General features: G+C 34.4%; 2 protein-coding genes across 4 annotated transcripts; both read right to left on the minus strand.

Moving 5' to 3' along the window:
• Positions 1 to 385: 385 nt before the first annotated feature.
• On the minus strand, positions 386 to 2209 carry LOC105125984 (Phospholipase A2 family protein). 2 transcript variants are annotated; one of them, XM_011026677.1, is made up of 4 exons: positions 2118 to 2209; positions 1059 to 1736; positions 756 to 928; positions 386 to 701 (listed from the first exon to the last, which is right to left on the minus strand). In XM_011026677.1, exons 2-3 carry the CDS (start codon positions 1678 to 1680, stop codon positions 804 to 806), a joined length of 747 nt encoding a protein of 248 aa, XP_011024979.1. In that variant the 5' UTR covers positions 1681 to 1736; positions 2118 to 2209; the 3' UTR covers positions 386 to 701; positions 756 to 803. The 2 variants fall into 2 exon arrangements, with proteins under 2 accessions (XP_011024979.1, XP_011024977.1); XM_011026675.1 differs by having other exon boundaries at positions 387 to 928.
• Positions 2210 to 3419: 1210 nt separating this feature from the next.
• LOC105125985 (rho GTPase-activating protein 7) lies at positions 3420 to 16373 on the minus strand. 2 transcript variants are annotated; one of them, XM_011026679.1, is made up of 22 exons: positions 15713 to 16373; positions 14481 to 14517; positions 13811 to 13887; positions 13397 to 13467; positions 13243 to 13321; positions 12961 to 13105; positions 12702 to 12821; positions 12151 to 12228; positions 11935 to 11990; positions 11784 to 11853; positions 11020 to 11107; positions 10634 to 10877; positions 9937 to 10158; positions 8530 to 8880; positions 7860 to 7909; positions 6885 to 6945; positions 6712 to 6795; positions 6096 to 6209; positions 5815 to 5984; positions 5496 to 5565; positions 4183 to 4345; positions 3420 to 3958 (listed from the first exon to the last, which is right to left on the minus strand). In XM_011026679.1, exons 1-22 carry the CDS (start codon positions 15767 to 15769, stop codon positions 3840 to 3842), a joined length of 2526 nt encoding a protein of 841 aa, XP_011024981.1. In that variant the 5' UTR covers positions 15770 to 16373; the 3' UTR covers positions 3420 to 3839. The 2 variants fall into 2 exon arrangements, with proteins under 2 accessions (XP_011024981.1, XP_011024980.1); XM_011026678.1 differs by having other exon boundaries at positions 4145 to 4345; positions 15713 to 16372.
• Between the last annotated feature and the right edge of the window lie 1722 nt (positions 16374 to 18095).

Raw genomic sequence — 18095 nt, forward strand, 5'->3', positions numbered from 1 at the left:
TAGCTTTTGTCTTATACTCCCTCCGTCCCAACTTTCCATTTTATTAACCTGACTTAAAAATTGAACTACTAATTATTTATTTACTGTCGGACCGTTAATCATGGCTATTTTAATTCAAATAAAAGATAATAATGAAAAATCATTTAAAATAGCATGCAATTAACTATATATATATATATATTAAACTCGACCAACACTTTAAGACAAAAAAAAACAAAAAAACAATTCATTTATTGTAAAGAAAACAATTCATTTCTCAAGGATAACTTCATGAAAGATTGAATGAATCACTTAACTTGTATGAAAAGAAAAATTGTTAATGAACTGGAACCACCACAAGTTCACATTCTACAATGACTGCCGTAACGAGGAAACAAATTTCTGTCAAGCTTAATTTTCAGAATGTTTCAAATCATGAGATTTCATGGATAAGAATACTCCATTCCAGGCAAAAATAAATATAACGAGGGCATATGATCAAGTCTTTAAACACTAATATCTGCCTACGATATGCAGGTTCTGCATAGCATCTCTTATAAATGGCAACATTGAACAAACATAACTCGGAACAATAGCAAGCAAGTCCTGGAATTATTTACAATAACATTATGCATATGTGCAAATTTAAAATGAGATCCAGGCATCTCAATCTCCAAGATAAGCCATGATCCTTAGGCACTTTACCTACCTAGAAGCACCAGGCATCGGGCCGCAGCAAAAACATAACAACGAAACTGAAACCCATGCGCATGCCTTGATTTTGCTTCAATATTGTAACAGGCTACTCTGAGAACTGGTTATCATCAAGTTTTCTGCAAATTCCATCTTATCCATTTCACTTTGCTCAGCCACTCAAAATTTATCAAAGGTTGACCAGACTGTAATTTCACAAGGTGTGTTCTGTATGGTATAAGCATGTTCTTTAAACCTATAACACATTTTAAGACAATAAAACAGTTAGCAAACACTTGACAGCATAAAAAAAGAAGAGAAACTGGGGATGTCATCTCTCTTTCCATAACCAAGTGATGCAAACACAAATTTCATGCAAGGAATACCTGTGATACACATCGTCTTGTAAACGTGAGCTACGTGAGCATCTCCTTTGGTAGCCATATGCGGCCTCTCCAGGCACTGAAGAAATGCCAAGTCAGCCTTTAACAGTTCAGCTTGATCATGAGAGTCGTAACCAATATCATGGCAATAACAGCAGTAATCCAACCAATCAATCGGCCGCTTATCCCAAAGAAGAGAACCCCCATCTTTCCCGCTTGACCAATTCGGCCCACAATAATGACCATATCGTGGAAATAACTGAGAAAGAAAGGCTCTTGCACCAGTATGCCACGGGACCTTAGAAACATAAGGTCTAAACCGCAAAGGATTGCCCCTACCACCACCACTGTCAACAACCCCACGCGACTGGGCGTGTCCTTTCAACTTCTTGTTTATGGTATCTGGTGCTCTAATTTTATCTTTCGCATTGATAGCCCATGGAACAATCGTTAAAAGCGACCATCCCCAGAACTTGATATCAAAACGTGGTTGTTGCCCCGGCTGTCCCATCATAGAACCCATTGATAAAACCGCAGTTGCTGGTTTAGGATTTGTTCCCGAATCCTTATTTGAAGTCATCTTGAACCATGGGGTATTAACCTTAAACTCTTCAAAGTTCATCATCGAGAAACACAATAAATCACCATGTCAAAAAATTCAGAACTGATTTTCTAGTAAACCTGCCAATAAATAATTTTTAGTATCATCAGAATCTATAATTTGATTAATTCACCAAGAAAGAAAAGGTGTGATTACCAAATTCCAAACGTAACCTACTTTCCTTAACCCTGTTTGGTTGCTGAGAAAGTTGTTAGTATTAAAACAACACGGACAAACTTGTAATTACAAACACAACTCAGTAATTTGAACTTCACGGTCCTTTTCCCTTTTCCATCCGTAAAATTATAAGAAATGATAAAAAATAAAAGAAGCTGAGATTAGTAGAAAAAGAAGTAACTTTGTTATAGTTTCATTTTCCTCCGTTTTCTCAGCAACCAAACAGAAGCGAAATCACAATTTGCGAGAATCAACAGTTACAAGCTGAAATTAAGAGAACTTACTTCATATTTTTTCATCGATTATGTCTGCTAGTCGACAATTTCTGTTGGCGGACAGAAGCTTCGCGAGTAAAGTTTTTGGTTTTTTTTTTTTTTTTTTTTTTTTTTTTTTTTTTTTTTTGTTTGTTTTTTTTTTTTTTTTTTTTTTTTTTTTTTTTTTTTATGGTCTCGCTGCCTTTCTCTGATTCCGGTCCCGTTCCTCTCTTTATTTCGCGGAGTGGATCACGTATCACCCGGTCCCCGTTTATAATCCACAGGAATCCAAGAGTAACTATTATCGTGGGATCCACATGGCTTAACGTGGCATCTCCTTACTGGATTATTGGGATACAGCGTCCTCCTCAAATCGTTTCTCGTAAGGGAAAGGATTCGAGTGCGGTAAAAGTTTTTTCAAAATATATTTAAATAATATTTTTTTTTATTTTTGATATTATAATAATTTAAAAATATTTTTTTATTTAAAATAAAAAAAATCCAAAATTTAAAAAAAATACAGTTGAACATACAGTCAACGAGCATCTAGTTCAAACAACATTAGATTCCTCTCCTTTTCAAAGATTTTATGTTCAAACCTCCCTCTGTTATAATTAAAAAAATCTATTATCGTGGGATACACCTGCCTTAACTTGATTTCTATTTAAAGAATATTTGAAAATATAGTACAAATCATATTTAAAAAAATTAAAATTTTTATATATGTTGAATCGTTCTCTAAAAATAATTTTTTAAAAAATAAATAAAATATTATTTTAATATATTTTAATAAAAAAAATATTTTAAAAAATAATATCAATCACAATTTCAAACATGATATACCTAGATTTATGAGATATATTATTGAGATGTTTCTAAAATAATATATTTTAAAAATATATTAAAACATATTTTAAAATTATTTCTTATATTTACAATACAATACTTAAAGATATATTAAAATATATGCTTTTTAATATTAACTCATTTAAATAATTAAAAAATTATTATTTTTCCTTAGAAAATACATTTATTAAACTGCAATGCTAAACAGACCAGTAACTTCGTCCACATGATGTCGATAATACAGTTAAGGCGCAATGTCAAAGAAACTTCCACTCTGATGTCGACGACATGCCGTTCGTAATTTATCACCTACCTATAACAACGAAAATAGGAACCCGCCAAATTAAATCCAAGAATTAAAATGGGATCAAGCCATCATAGCGGGTCCAGAAGATTCGAATAATTCTGTTTTGAAGCTAGCATATTCGATAACCTGGGATTGATATTTTTGGATGATTCGAGCAAATTGGATTGGCCAAGTCAAAATTACCTTCAAAATAGACTAGATTGAGTTACAAGCATTTGACCATGAATATGCATCCATATTGCTCACCATTTTAAGGGGACAAAAAAAAAGTCTCTTCCAAACTGTTCAATTCACATCTCCACCTAATCTTGACACGACACAGCATACAACATTTTGTGACACAGAGAACACTTGATCATTACGAATTCAACCATATCCGCACTAGAAAAATGCCCGCAGGAACGGAAACAGGCAGAGAGAGAACGAAAATCTAAGGTAGGCAGGGGTGCAGGGGTACAGGGGATACAACTATATGCAACACTGAAGAATGTACAAGACCACGAGTGAATTTCGTGGGCACCACCATATATGGTCAGTTCCATGGAGGGGATGATGGTCTATAAATAAAATCTTGTGAAGATGTTGTGCCGTAGTTCAGATCAAGGTTGTGGAGTTGTTCCATGAGCTGAGAACGCCTTTCCTTGAAAAAATCCAGCCGAGTTGTTAATTCTACCAAAGCTGAAGATGCTACTGATGGATGTCTTGGATAGTCCATCGCCTGCAACAATGGTGAGTGACACATGGATTGAAAAAAATAATTCTTGCATGGTATTACTGAAAAATTAGCTCTCTAAAATATGCAAATTATAGGACCGCGTGACAAGTTAAGGTCTTGATAAAAGTCAACGCATCCGTGTGTTGAGCTTAACTATAGTCGGCAAAATAATTGTAAGCAAAGAGTTACCTCCACCGCTCTGGAAGTGGAGGGAGCAGAATCAATACCACAAAGCTCGTCCATGGACATATTTGTTGATGCCTCGGTACTTTTTGAGTCACTAATACTTGTTGATTCCATAAATTGATTTCGAGGAGGTTGCCTGCTGCTGCTTCCAGTTGCTAACCCTGGTCCTTTAAGATGTCTCCGATCAGTCCCCAACAAACCCTCCTGTAGCATAGCAGCCATGTCACATATTTAAGAGCACAAAACAGGTATTATTTGAAACAAAAGGTCATGCTGCAAATAGATGACTTCAAGATGAATTAAAAAAAGAACCACCACATTATAAAGGAAATGTAATTGATTTATCACCAGGCTCAACTCTCCATCAAATGCACTCTAATTTTTCCTAGAGAATGTTTACCTGCTCATCCAAAAAGTACTTTTTTTTTTTTTGAAGGTGCCGTTCCCAAAGTTATGTGGCGTCTTACCTGTCACATATCTCCATTTGTTTCCTGTTTATTTTTATTTTCAATTTTATAAATCATTTCGAAGACAACACACTTAATGAATCAAGAATCCCTAGAAAAGGAGCTTCTCCATCTCCTTGATCAATTAATGTCCCAGACATTTATCTCAACCTTAGATGATGCCCAGCTCGAGGCAGGTTCATGATCAACATCATAGTAAAATGACCAGAATCTCTAACACAACATATTGGCATGATATCCTGATCAAGGGACTTAATTAGCAATAAAGCTTTAGCAAAAAATGCAAAGGAACATATGAGAAGGAACGATTCATTAGTTAATACTAGAAAGCCTTGCATTGAAATTTTCCTTCGTCATGCCATGAACTTTAGTTTAATCACTGTACTTTATTTATCTCTATCTCAAAGGCCAAAAAGTTGGAAGATTTTTTGGCAGCCAGGCAGGCAGACAATCCTAAAAATGTTGAATAACAGTTAAATCACTGGTCATTTTAACTAACAATGGAGGAGTATGAGTATGAGTAAAAAAATTGGAAATAGGGAAGCAGACAATGATGATGATGACCACCTCATTCAATAACAAGTGAGATACATGGGTAGGGTGGATGAAAAATAGAAGGTATTGCAAATCAAAAAAAGGATGGCACAATCAAACAGGCTGCAAATACCATGTTAAATAAGTACCCATTACTATAAATGCTTCAAGCACATGCAGCAATGTACATCAAGACCAATAAACTTAGCTTGTGGCAAGGAATACAAGACTAAGATGGGTTGGAGTGATTCACGTATCTCCTTTCTCAAGCTCATTAAATATGTTTTTTTTTCCTTCTTTTTTTGTGAAAATCTCATGTTTGCCAGTCAACTGTAAACAGAGCTCCACAATACCTCAGTTCTTTGTTTCCTCTCATGATTAACAAAAGCAAGGTTTGTATCAAAATCTTGCTGCAAAAATCTCCTGCAGAAGTCAAACACAATAAAGGAAATATGATAAGAATTCGATAGCAGTGAAACAACCTATCTCGTCTTGGTCACTGCCACATACACCACTAGGTGAAACAATGCATCTCTATTCCTTGATAATGACAACATTGTTGTTCTGTTTAACATTCATTGCTACCTCAAGGAAAAGTGACATGCAACTAATTGTAATTATTGCCACATTAGGTGGAGAAATTACAAAGATGATATGACTTTGCAGACTCACTGTTGAGGGTTATGATTTTGAACATGTTGATAACAGTCACTTGCATCCGAGAGTGAACCATAATGATGCTGTCTTTGCTGATTAAGTTGATGGTGAAGTTCTGCAACTTTTTGCTTCAACCTGGTCACATCCGCTTCGGCTAGAGCAATCTCCTCAAGCTCAGCCCTTGTCTTCAGATCAGTTAAGTCATAAGAATGATTGTTACTCCAGGTTTGAAAGAAAGAAAAAAAAGAAAAACAAAAGAGGGGGAAAATTCAAAGCTCCTCGGGATCTACACATACTTTAGAATCCATGCCGCGAGAATTGGAAAACTGTCCAGAAGACATGCTCAAACCAACTTCCAATGCAGCTCTAAGATCTCTTTCAGCTTGCAGCTGCTCTTGCAATCTTGCAACCTATGAGGTAATTTGCATTCAGTCAACACAAACACAGTGTAGGAAAACAACACTGTTAGTTTTATTCCATTGTACAGGCTGATTAAGTAAGCAAACAAAGGCAGAAGAAGACCATAAAAAAATTCAAGGGCTTGAGAGAAGATGATCACAATGCAGTTCCAGAATACTAGAAGCATGCAATAAGGTGTACCATCAACATGAATCTGGTACTAAAGATAGCTAAGCAAGCATAAAATGCCTTTCTATACTGTCAAAATTGTACAGATATTGGCTAACTGGTAGTGTTCTTCCTCATTTGTTCTGTTCTTCTATAGTGGAACTGGATTGAATTAAATTGTTTATTCCACACATGTATATTGAAGTAAAAATACCACATTCGAAGTAGGCATGGCAAAGTTTTTCCACCACCAATTTAACATTCAAAGCAAAAGGCAGCACACAGATAAAACCTGGTAAAACATTGGAAAGAGTAAGCAGCATGTAATGAGCTAAAAATAATTACATCTTGTTCAAGTGCCAAGCGACGCTCATGCAAAGCTTGCTTTCTCCTCTCTAAGCTTGCTTGTAAAATTGCATTTCCACGAGCCTGGAAAGGCACAATAGCCTATCCTATCAGGAAAAACTGCCAACATTTCATAATAGAATAGAAAACACATTTAAATAAAGTATTGAGACCTCCTTTGCAATTCTGTGCCTCAAGTCATTCTTTGCAATCTCAAGCCTTTGAATAGCAAACCTAAAAGGAATACAACTCTATATGGTTAAATAGAATAGCACACAAATATGGATCAGGTTAAGCATGAAAAAGTTATTTAGCAACAGTTGATCATGCTTCAGAGAAAGACTCAGAAGCTAATGCAAGAACCTATTGAACAATTACTTCAGCCCCAAAATAGAATAGCACACAAATATGGATCAGGTTAAGCATGAAAAAGTTATTTAGCAACAGTTGATCATGCTTCAGAGAAAGACTCAGAAGCTAATGCAAGAACCTATTGAACAATTACTTCAGCTCTCACATAGACTATCAACGGTAGAGTGTCTTCATGTATTGAGACACAAGGATATAATGGAAAGCAAGAGCTGCAATTCAGAGTAATTTTACCACCTTTTTCTTTTAAGAGAAATGGAGACAGATAATGAAAATAAAAGCATAATTAAGAAAAGCATAATCCAATAAATGTTGGTTCTGGTAAGCTCAAATTCTTTACTTAGACACCACTATATAATTTGTGATTCACATTTCTCTACCCAGATTTAACTTAAGAGATGTTTTTTCAAATATATTTTTGAAAGGGATAAGAGACCATATGATATTAAATGCCAAGTCAGAAAATTATGTCACTAGAGAACTTTCAAGGAGAAATGAGGGAAATAAATTATTATAATTGAAAAGAGAGAACTGTATCATGTTAGGCTCAAGTGGAATTTATACCAATGACAATACCAATGCTATACTAAATTACCTGGAACACTACAAGTTGATTTTAGAGCATTGACATGCACAATATCAAGGTGGTTACATTAATTTAAACTGGCTTGGCAGCATAGGCTGCAAAATGATATGCATAGATATGGATTTTCAGCTTTAAAATGTCAAATAACATGTATTAATGTTGTCAAAGGCAATGCATAAATTGAGTATCTCACTCCTCTTCTGCAGAAGAATCAACTGATTCCATTGATGGCGTCTTTCTGGCCTGCACAAAGATCAATAGTATTATTGGGCTTCTACTTACACTCTAGGAATATAAACTGCACGAACTCAACTTATACAAAGATCACACTTTCTTCCTCCACAAGAGAGAACCTATGCCACCCCACACCCTGATTGCTATAATATAAGGTGCAGGAACAGTTTTGGATGAGTGGGGAACCAATTTGAGGCAATTAAAAAACTCACTCCAAACATCCTTCAAGGCATCTTATACTTGGAAATTATGTTCCACACACGACCATTATATGCCTGTAACCACATCAGGTTTTCAGGATAATATATGACAATAGTTATATTGTGTAAGCCTTTGATGTTTGTCACTGCTTTGCATTTGCCCCAATGAGTTGAACTTGCAATTCTTGATCCCTCAGAAAAAACTTAAATCAGTTCCTTTATGAAACTTTAAATGCTTAATCAAAGTGCATCACTCTGAAATCCTTTCATTTACATAACATAATGGGTGAGGATTTTACAGAAACATTCTTGCTCTAAATTTATCAGGAATTTCTTTCAAGCTGAAAAGGAGCATCATTAACTGCAACTGATTTTAGGTTTCTTGGTAGTTAATAAGTGAAAGAAAAAAATCAATAGATGATGGCTTACATTACTTCTTCCCCAGAATGTTGATCGCTTCCCATTGAGATTGGAGGCTGAAACTTTACCCGCTGACTTCTCAGCAGATGATTCCAGTCCAGATATGAGTATGGGAGACACAGGATCTGCCAAGGCTAGAATTTCACCCATTGATTGGTAAGATTCACCAATCGGTAACACATTTGAAGCATCCATGTCGCTTGTTGAATTTTCATTTCCTTTCTTTGGTTTACTTTGTTGTCCTATGAGTTGAGCATTGGAATCTCTCATTTGTACAGGATCAACAGAAATATTTGAACTCTCAGCAGGAGCATTATTGGTTCTAGGTGATCCAATATCTGAATCATCACCACCAAATGCCTGCAAGAGTAAAATCGAATGTATACATTGGGCAAGATAATCATAGGTCAAAGCTGACAAGAGTTTGAACAAAACGGAACAAAAAAAAACTATACAGGATGATCATATGACATTTGAACAGTTTAAAATATTTGTTCCACTACTTTTACCCTCGCCGTTTGCATAACAAGGGAAATTTAAGACTAGCCACCAGATGGTTGTGTGGGTCCTAGTAGCATAAAGGAAAGATCCTTGATGACCATAAACCAATAAATTATTAGGAGGTTCTCATTCATACACTTTATAGGCATAAGTTAGCCAGATGCCGAATGCATAAATCTCAAATATCAATGCAAATGTAATCATCTCCACTGTAATAAAACCAACTTAAATTCAAGAAACTTCCTACACTACAATTTTCAACTTCTTCATTGTCATCGGAATAATTAAGATGCTCTGGACAGAACAGAAGATGAAATCCTAAAAAGTTTCTCCACAAAACCAAACTTCCATGAATTGTCCAATTATTTGACTCGTTAGGAAGAAGTTTCAAACCAAAAACTAAAAGAAGGACCAATTAGGAGAGACAGGGACCATTCATATCCCAATTATCACAATTTTGCATCCTTAGCCACCCACCCTTTGATGGTATTAAGTGTGTAATGTTTAAGATGAGTACATGCCATTTACAAACAAATCTACTGAAATGATATAGCAAAAAATAACAGGGATGAAATTTAGGACACTGTACTCATCACTCCCCACATAAAATCCGAATAAAAACACCATGCCAGTATTTGAAAATGCCAATTGGTATAACATCACCAGAAGCAGAAAAGGAAAAGAAATTATCTTTGCCAGGAAGCACAAAAAAATACAACCCATTGACAAACAGTTAAACTGATCACAATATCCCAACAATTTCAGGCTAGAGACATCGTCTTCCAGCACCAAGTGACGTTGCAGGAAATTTTATCTTCCTAAAGACATGATCACTACTGATATCACTAATTCAACATGAAGGAAAGGAAGAAAGAGAAGTCAGTGGCACATGCATGTGTGTGTATATAAGAGAACCTTATAATCATAGAGATCACTGCCAGCGGAACCACTGGTTTCACTCAATTTTCCACTGAGAGCACGTTCAGGATCATTATCTGTATCTTGATCAACTTCATTTTCTGCATCATGATAACCATTGTCTTTCATGTCCATATTTTCATCATCGCTTGAATCATCACTTGCACTGTTTTCTATCTGGGAATCAGCTGAAATAGAGCACCTGTGTAGATTTTCATCCTGAAACAACATGACATGCAAAGCATCATTCTTCATGCAGGGATCAATAATTGTCAATAATCCTCATTCCATAATAATCACACACTTTTACCCATTTATGTCATTTTTTAAACGGACCATTAAAGGTAAAAATGTACTAAATGAAATTTAGAGGAAAAAATAGATTGTTGAAGAGTGGTGGCTTGGAACTGCATTAGACTCAAAGAGATGTACCTTTTCCTAGAATGAGATATTGTCATGGAGTCAACTTGACCCATTTATTAGGCAAGTTCCATATCTTAACCAGGTAAACACTAAAGTCAGGTGTCACTCCCTATACATTACAAGCAAACGCATCTTAAACAAGCTGAAACCAAGCATGAATGACCGTGCAAAAGAAAATTCAGCAACATTTTCAGTTTTCATAACAGCAGCACACTTTGTACCAAACAAACAGAAGTCATAATACCAGAACTTAATTACCAATGTATCTTACATCAAAAATATTTTCAAACTCCTCCAGAAGTGTTGTAATGATGGCTTGAGCATTATTAGCAGCATTTGCAGCAGCAAGCAGCTGAGCAGAATTATCACCGTTAACATCAAAGTCATCCTCCAGCTCACATTCCCCAGCTAATAAAGGACGTAGTAGCAAGGGTGCCATGCAAGCAGCAACAGCAGATGGATTCATTCGATTTTCATGACCATGTGAAGAGATTGTGTGCATCATCTTCAGAATTCTGCAATAATAGCCAGAACTTAACTACCAGATTCAAGCAAGTATAAGATGGATATACCAAAAATTATTGTTGACAGGAACCTAACAATATTTAGTCACAAAGCAAGTAAATTTGCAGTCATTTGCGAACATGGAAAGATTACCTCTGTAATAAGCGCCGATTTGGTTCTGGAAATGTCTCCACTATTGCAGACCGCATTGCATTAATCCGAGCTTCCTTCCGATCAATTTCTTGTGAAATACATGGCAAACAAACAATATCAATATCTAATCATGCTGATAAAGTTCTAGTCCACTATTAAGAAAGGGAGATACTTCTATACCGTACATGAACCCATACGGATAATAACTTTTAAGAAAAGATCTGATAGACTTTTATTTTTCCATCTGAAGATTTATTGATTCATACACTTGACTAGTAGATTTATTTTTATGCACTAAGTTATGATGATTTAATTTCATGGTGCAGGAATAAAAGGAAGGTTTTAGATTGATAAGCAATACTTTTAGCTTACCTTTGATGAGATCAAAGTTAGCACTTAGCATCCTTGAATTAACCAAAACTCAAGGTAATCTAAATATGTATGCATTTTGAGCATAAATTCAACATGAACCAATTTGACCCACTTCTTTAGATTATATGGATGAAACATTTCATTATAATCAAATCTGAGCTATCCATCTGCGATTAGAAGGAAAAACAAAAGCTCCAATTCATGAACAATGGACATGAAAGTTTTTCTATCATTTGAAGTAAGTTTTGTTAAAATATCAATGAGAGATTGGAATGTTGAAATGGTTCCCCAAAATCATTCAAGAAACAACACTGAGCAATATGCATCACACTCTAGCGTATGTTCATAAAATATAAAATAAGATAAGAAGGGAGATACAGATCTGAACTTACTATATGCCTCCAGCAATGCAGTGCAGCAAGATGCAGGAACTGGAGAGGAGGGTAGTTCTCTTAAAACATGCTGCATTTAAAAAATGTGAGATGGACATGGAATAAAGTGTAACTTAAAGGCAAAAGTTATATCATGAAAGCCAGAAAGTACCTTCACACAATCACCAACAACATGAGCATCCTCATCTGATTCAAACTCAGTCTTGCCTATAAATGATCAAGAAAATTTGAACAGAAGTCTTAGTTTAGAGGTTGTGCAAGCATTTTAAAAACAAAGGAAAATAAAATTAAGCTGGAATCTTCATACAAGAGTTCCCCAGTTCATCAAGAACATTCAAGAAAATTGCTATCTTGAGAGGAACTCTACCTTGTTCATATTCTTGTACTCTGCGGTCAACTTCCTCAACATCTGCAGACTGACGTAATAGTCCTTCAACTTTGGTTCCTGATGGAAAGATAAACACCATAAGCAAGCAAGCACACCGCAAGTGAGGACAATAATTGACCACAAATTACACACACACACATATAAAATGACGAAACAGCCAAGTGCACAGCGAGTGAAAAATATACATAAAAATGTATGCAGCAATTAGGAGGACCAAAAGAAGAAAAAATATTGAGTCCCAAAACTGCTGGCCTGCTATTTTGCACCATTTTTAACCATAATGCCACACTTCTGCGAAACATATTATCATCAGATTGAGCATGCAAATGCTAGTCACTACTTGATATTGTAGCCACTTACATAGGTACTTGTACTGCTGAAATCAGTTTTTTTTCCTAATAAAGAAAAAGGCATAAAATAGAATACCAGTTTTTCTAAAACAATATATCAGAAAGGCCACATTTTTCATTAAAAGAAAATTTTAGATTATAGAACAAGAAGCTCAGAAAAAATGGGGATTACAACTTTACCAAACTTCTCAAGAAATCGGAGAGCTTTCTCAAGGAATGAAGGACCACCATCAATATCTTCAAGGGCAAGTAAAATGGGTCTTCCAATAACCATTGACTTAACAGGATGTTTATCCCTCCCTGATCAAAATGCGATACAAATGCAAAGCCAGAATAGGAGTTAGCACGTTAGCTGAAGTGAATATCATTTCCAAATTCCAAAAGAAAAGGAAAGGGGAGAAATGGAAAGGATAGTTTTTTATGGTTGAGAAGAACAAACATTGATGGAAAGACCCTTCAACAGCTTCATTTGGGTCACTTTGGAATACCCTGTTGTGTCCAATTACAAGGGCAGCACTTGGTGCTTGTGAAAGAGCATGTTCAAGGGCTGTCTTCCACTCATACAAATCCTCTGATGTTTCAGCCTGAAATTTAGAGCAGGAAAGCCAACAATGACTTACACATCGAACACACTTGAAGAGATAAGCAATGTTGAAAGAAAGAGAAAAATACATGTTAAGAAAGAATCAAGCTTGAAAAAGAAAAGGTATAAGTAAAGTACCTTAAGGGTGAAAGCTCGCCCATCACGTCCATCAGGAAACAAAACAGTTAACAATTTCTTGTCTTCTCTAACAACGACACTGAAAATAAGAATAACAACTATTACCAAGTCTTCAGAATACAAGCTATAAACAGTATTTAGTAACCAGATGTACCTTCCAGTGTTATTCAAATCAATGCCCCCCAAAGTAAGATTTACTTCACCTCCTCTTTGTGGTAGAGCACTCTGCATGAAAATTAAAAATGAGCATTATTTTAATTAGTTCACAACCATGAAAAAGTTCAAGACAGGCATGTTAGGTAGTATAATGAACAAGAGACGACACATGTTAAAGTACCAAAAAAACTTTACAAAGAAACTGAAATTTCCATCGAATACTGAGAGCAATAAATCATCATCACCATCATATAACCAAAATGTGTAGCTAGATCAAACATCATTTTATAAACCAATAACCCAATGTTTAGAGGGGTAATCTACATGTCCATCACAAAAATAGACAATCAAGCAATGATTATAAAACATATTCAAGTAAAAAAAGAACATGGGATGAATAAATCAGACTAACAGGGTCATTTTTGAAAAACACCAAGGAAGTGCGTGTAAGGATAAACCACCGCTTCTTCCACGACTTCCAACCTATTCCTGCAGAAATTCAACATTAACTTAATTGAGTAGCAACAAAAGGTTTCAACAAGCTCTAAAGACAATTCAATGAATTATAATATTTTTTACCGATGTACTTCAACCTATATTGATAAAAGAAGATGCACTTTATACAATTGATAATTAAGCAAATATAATTATCATCTGAAAAAATGTAAAGCTGATGGGTGGGAAAAAGGTAATTGTTCGAACTGAAAATGGATTGTAGAATTTTTAGATATCATATAATTCTACCTAATTTGCCATGGTTCTCAAAAATCCAGTTCTCAAAGTGGATGTAAAGCGTTCTGAAAATGAATGTTCACAGCACCCAATACTCAAGAAATTGGAACAGCACTTCAAATTCATGTATATATCTATTTGCATACTTCATTAAAGAAAATCGCTATAGCTGAAACATAGCATTTGCACACAAGCCCTCGCTATAGCTGAAACATAGCATTGGCACACAAGCCAAGTTTCACATAAATATTTACTTAGATCAAACAAGGAATAATAATAAAAAGTTTGAGAACCAAATCAGGACATAGAAAAATAAAACCGAAATCAGCAGGAAAAAAGTTGTTACCGACCTTTTGAAGAAATGAAAAGTGGGCCACTCTTGAAAACCTGCAAACATATGACATAGAAGATATGAATAATTCCTACCTGCCTAATATATAGAGACAACTAGAAGGAAATAACCAATATACTTGCTGCGTTCCCCAATAATATCATCAAGTGAACAGCCAAAGTATTGTACGAGCTATCAATAAAACACAGATATTTAACATAATTTTGGTTTGGTAAAGCAGATATTTCCAGAAAAATCACGTATCAACACATTCAGTCTCTTAACCATTAAGTATTTTTGACAAGCTATATAGCAAACAATCACAAATTAGCATTCGATATATACATGGCTCACCAAGTAGTTTTAGAGTCTGATGTGTAACCCAAGTTTGCACTGAAAGCAGCTCTATCTTAACCTTATTGTTGTATGATTATTTGATAAAATGCACAAATTGAGAACAAGAATTTGACACAGAGCAAGGGCATTCCAGCAAGAAATATCCAGACGACAGGAAATCCAATCATGTTCAAGTTTCTCTCTTTAAAACTTCAAATTGCCAAGTCTCACCAGTACATGTTTTAACAGAATTAAATACATATCCATCCCAAATTAATCCTCAACCACAACTACTTATCTAAAATCAAAGAATGATCCATTCTTGGGGATGAACAATCAATTAGCTTCAAGACCCACATTACGTCGGGATGATACCCTGTATCGTGTCCTTCCTACTGCATTGGTAATTGTGGATTTAGTTTCTTATGATTATGAAAAAATTAGAAAACGTGAGCACAACTCTGATAGATTTGCATCACAGATTCCTTATCGTTTTCTGCATTTATTGCCATTACAACATGAAATATCCTAGTTTTTATCTCCTTATCTCCGATATTCCTCGTCCTCAAAAAAAGAAGCATGTTAAGAAGCAAATGCACTTCAAAATTCTATTACCAAAAAGAGCCACTGAACCTCTCTATCCGCACCAAAACATATAAATTCGAGAAAAAGAAAATAAAATGCTTCAATTTCTCAAAAAAAAAAACAAAAGAAAAACCGTTTCGGTTGTTGACTAAAACAAAGATCCAAGAAAAAATCAAATCAAATTCAACTCAAATTCAAATTCAACCAGAAGAAATTTTTTAAAAAAAAAAATCACGCACCGTATTGGAAGGTCCGGCTCAAGATCCAAGAAAAAATCAAATCAAATTCAAATTCAACCAGAAGAAATTTAAAAAAAAAATAATCACGCACCGTATTGGAAGGTCCGGCTCTTGGCCGCTCGAGAGCCGCTAAAGAAGCCGACGACATTGAAACTGGAGGGGAAAAAACCACAATAATCCTTGAAAATGCTTAGCATTTCCAAATAGAATATTGTAACTTCTCCATTGAGTCAACTCGCAGCAGCCGAGTTCCGCATCGTAGGTGGGCTCTTTATGTTAAACTCGAGCGGCAGTTCAAGATCTGACTGGTTGTGAAAACTAGTTAGGGTTTTTTATTTGACAAAAAAAGGGCAATGAAGAATAAACAACAACAACAACCACCAGAACTACCAAGCGGCAAGCAATAACTGTAAATTTATTAGTGTTTTATTTATTTATTTATTTAGTATCTCATTTGGTTTAAATTTTACTTTTGATGATAGTATTGGTTTTAGGTATTGGATCAGGTAGAGACTACAGAGGGGGTGTAATGGTTGTGCACTAATAATTTTGTAATCTGGTGTGCGTGAGCGATTGAGGGGAGGGAGTGACTTAAGCTTTGCTTTTCACTCACTTCTCTTGCTGGCTAGATAGAGAGAGAGAGAGAGAGAGAGAGAGAGAGAGAGAGAGGGAGACATGTTAGTGAAGGGAGTGGTGGGGGTGTGGGCAGTGGGTGTGGAAATCAGGTCAGGGTCCAAATAAAATGAGACCATGTTTACCACCTTTGAACTTGTTTTGAAACCCCTGAGCTTATTTGTGGGTTTTTTTTTTTTTTTTCAGGGGGGCCGGCGCGGGGGAGGAGCAGTTATTTTACTCGTTTTAAACTTTTTATTTTTCAGAGAGGGGGGGGGGGGGGGGGACTATGTAGAAAACGACATTTAGCAAACGATGCCACGTGTTGTTGTTAATGGTAGGTTTAAGGAGTGTTGAAATAATATTTTTTAAAATTTTTAAAACATATTTTTCATATTAACATGTGAAAACAGTTTAAAAAATATAATTTAAAATAAAAATATATAATAAAACTCCAGTTGAAACGTGAGGCAAGACGCTCGAGGCATTAAAAAAATTTAATTTGTTAAATTCAAACTTTAGAGTCAAGAATTTATTTGAACACGCCAGATTAATATAAAATTACGTCTTATTTAAACAATTGATACAAATCAAATAGTCTTGATTGATGCATAAATTAATCCAATGATAGCCATATTAGGTTTGATTAGCTAATCCTGGACCATGCTTGTCAACGAGGTAAAAGTTGCATGTGAGTGCATTTGAGCAATGTAGAGAAGTTGGTTGTTAATGAAATACTAGACATCTCAGGGGTTTTTATTTTGTACTTGCGGAGACCCCCTCCATAGGTAATGTTTAGGCTGCATATGTCTTTCACCTGATTTTATATATGCGGTGAAACAAATAGTAACTCTTGTTATGTGTTGCGAAAGGTATTAAAAAATTAAGTTTGAAGTATAATTTTTATAAAATAGTTTTTTAATTTTTTTAATTAAATTTTGTTTGTTTTTACATTTTAAAACGTTTTTAAAACAGATTAATTTTTTTTATTTTTTCTTTGTTTGAAATAAATATTTTTTTTGTGTTTTTAAATTATTTTGATGCGCTGATATTAAAATAAATTTAATAAAAATATATATTATTTTAATAAATTTTCAAGTAAAAAATACTTTGACAGGTAACTAGAACTACATTTCTATCAAATATTTTATATATATTTTTTGTTATATGTAAAGTTCAGCTATGATTTTTACCAGACATATATCTAAATCCAGCTAATAACAACTAAACATGTTTTTTTTTAAATTATTTTTTTAAAACTATAATCACAAAAATTATCTAAAAATAATTACACTCTAAAGCAGGTGCAATTACTTTTTAAGTTATTGTTTTTGTTTAAAAAGTATTTAAATAATTTATTTTATTTTTTAAAATTTATTTTTAATATAAATATATCAAAATTATTAAAAAAATAGAAACACAAATGAATTACATATACAAACAGTCCCCTCAAAAAAGAGTCGGTTTAAGGATGCTTCCATCTAAAAATATAAACAAAGCAAATTGAAAGGGGAAAAAAAAGCAACCAAGGTTCTACTATACATAAACACTTGTTACATTATGGATTAAAATAATATAGTAATAATGTTTTTTTGAAAAAAATCGATCATTATACTGGCTACTAGAGGTGACGCAATCTTTTTCATACTATCCATTGATTATTGTTAAATTGATTGAAGCTATGATTTCTAAAGTGGTTGCTGTCTAAGGTTTTTTTTATATATATACTAGTATTTTAGTTGCAATTAACTATATATAAAAAATTAATAAATATTAAATAATATCTGAAAATCAAAATTGATTGCACGTGCATTATATGGGACAATATAATCACTATTATTATTGTGTTTAAATGATATAAA

The sequence above is a fragment of the Populus euphratica genome, unplaced genomic scaffold (assembly GCF_000495115.2).
Source record: "Populus euphratica unplaced genomic scaffold, PopEup_1.0 scaffold44.1, whole genome shotgun sequence".
Classification (NCBI taxonomy): Eukaryota; Viridiplantae; Streptophyta; class Magnoliopsida; order Malpighiales; family Salicaceae; genus Populus; species Populus euphratica.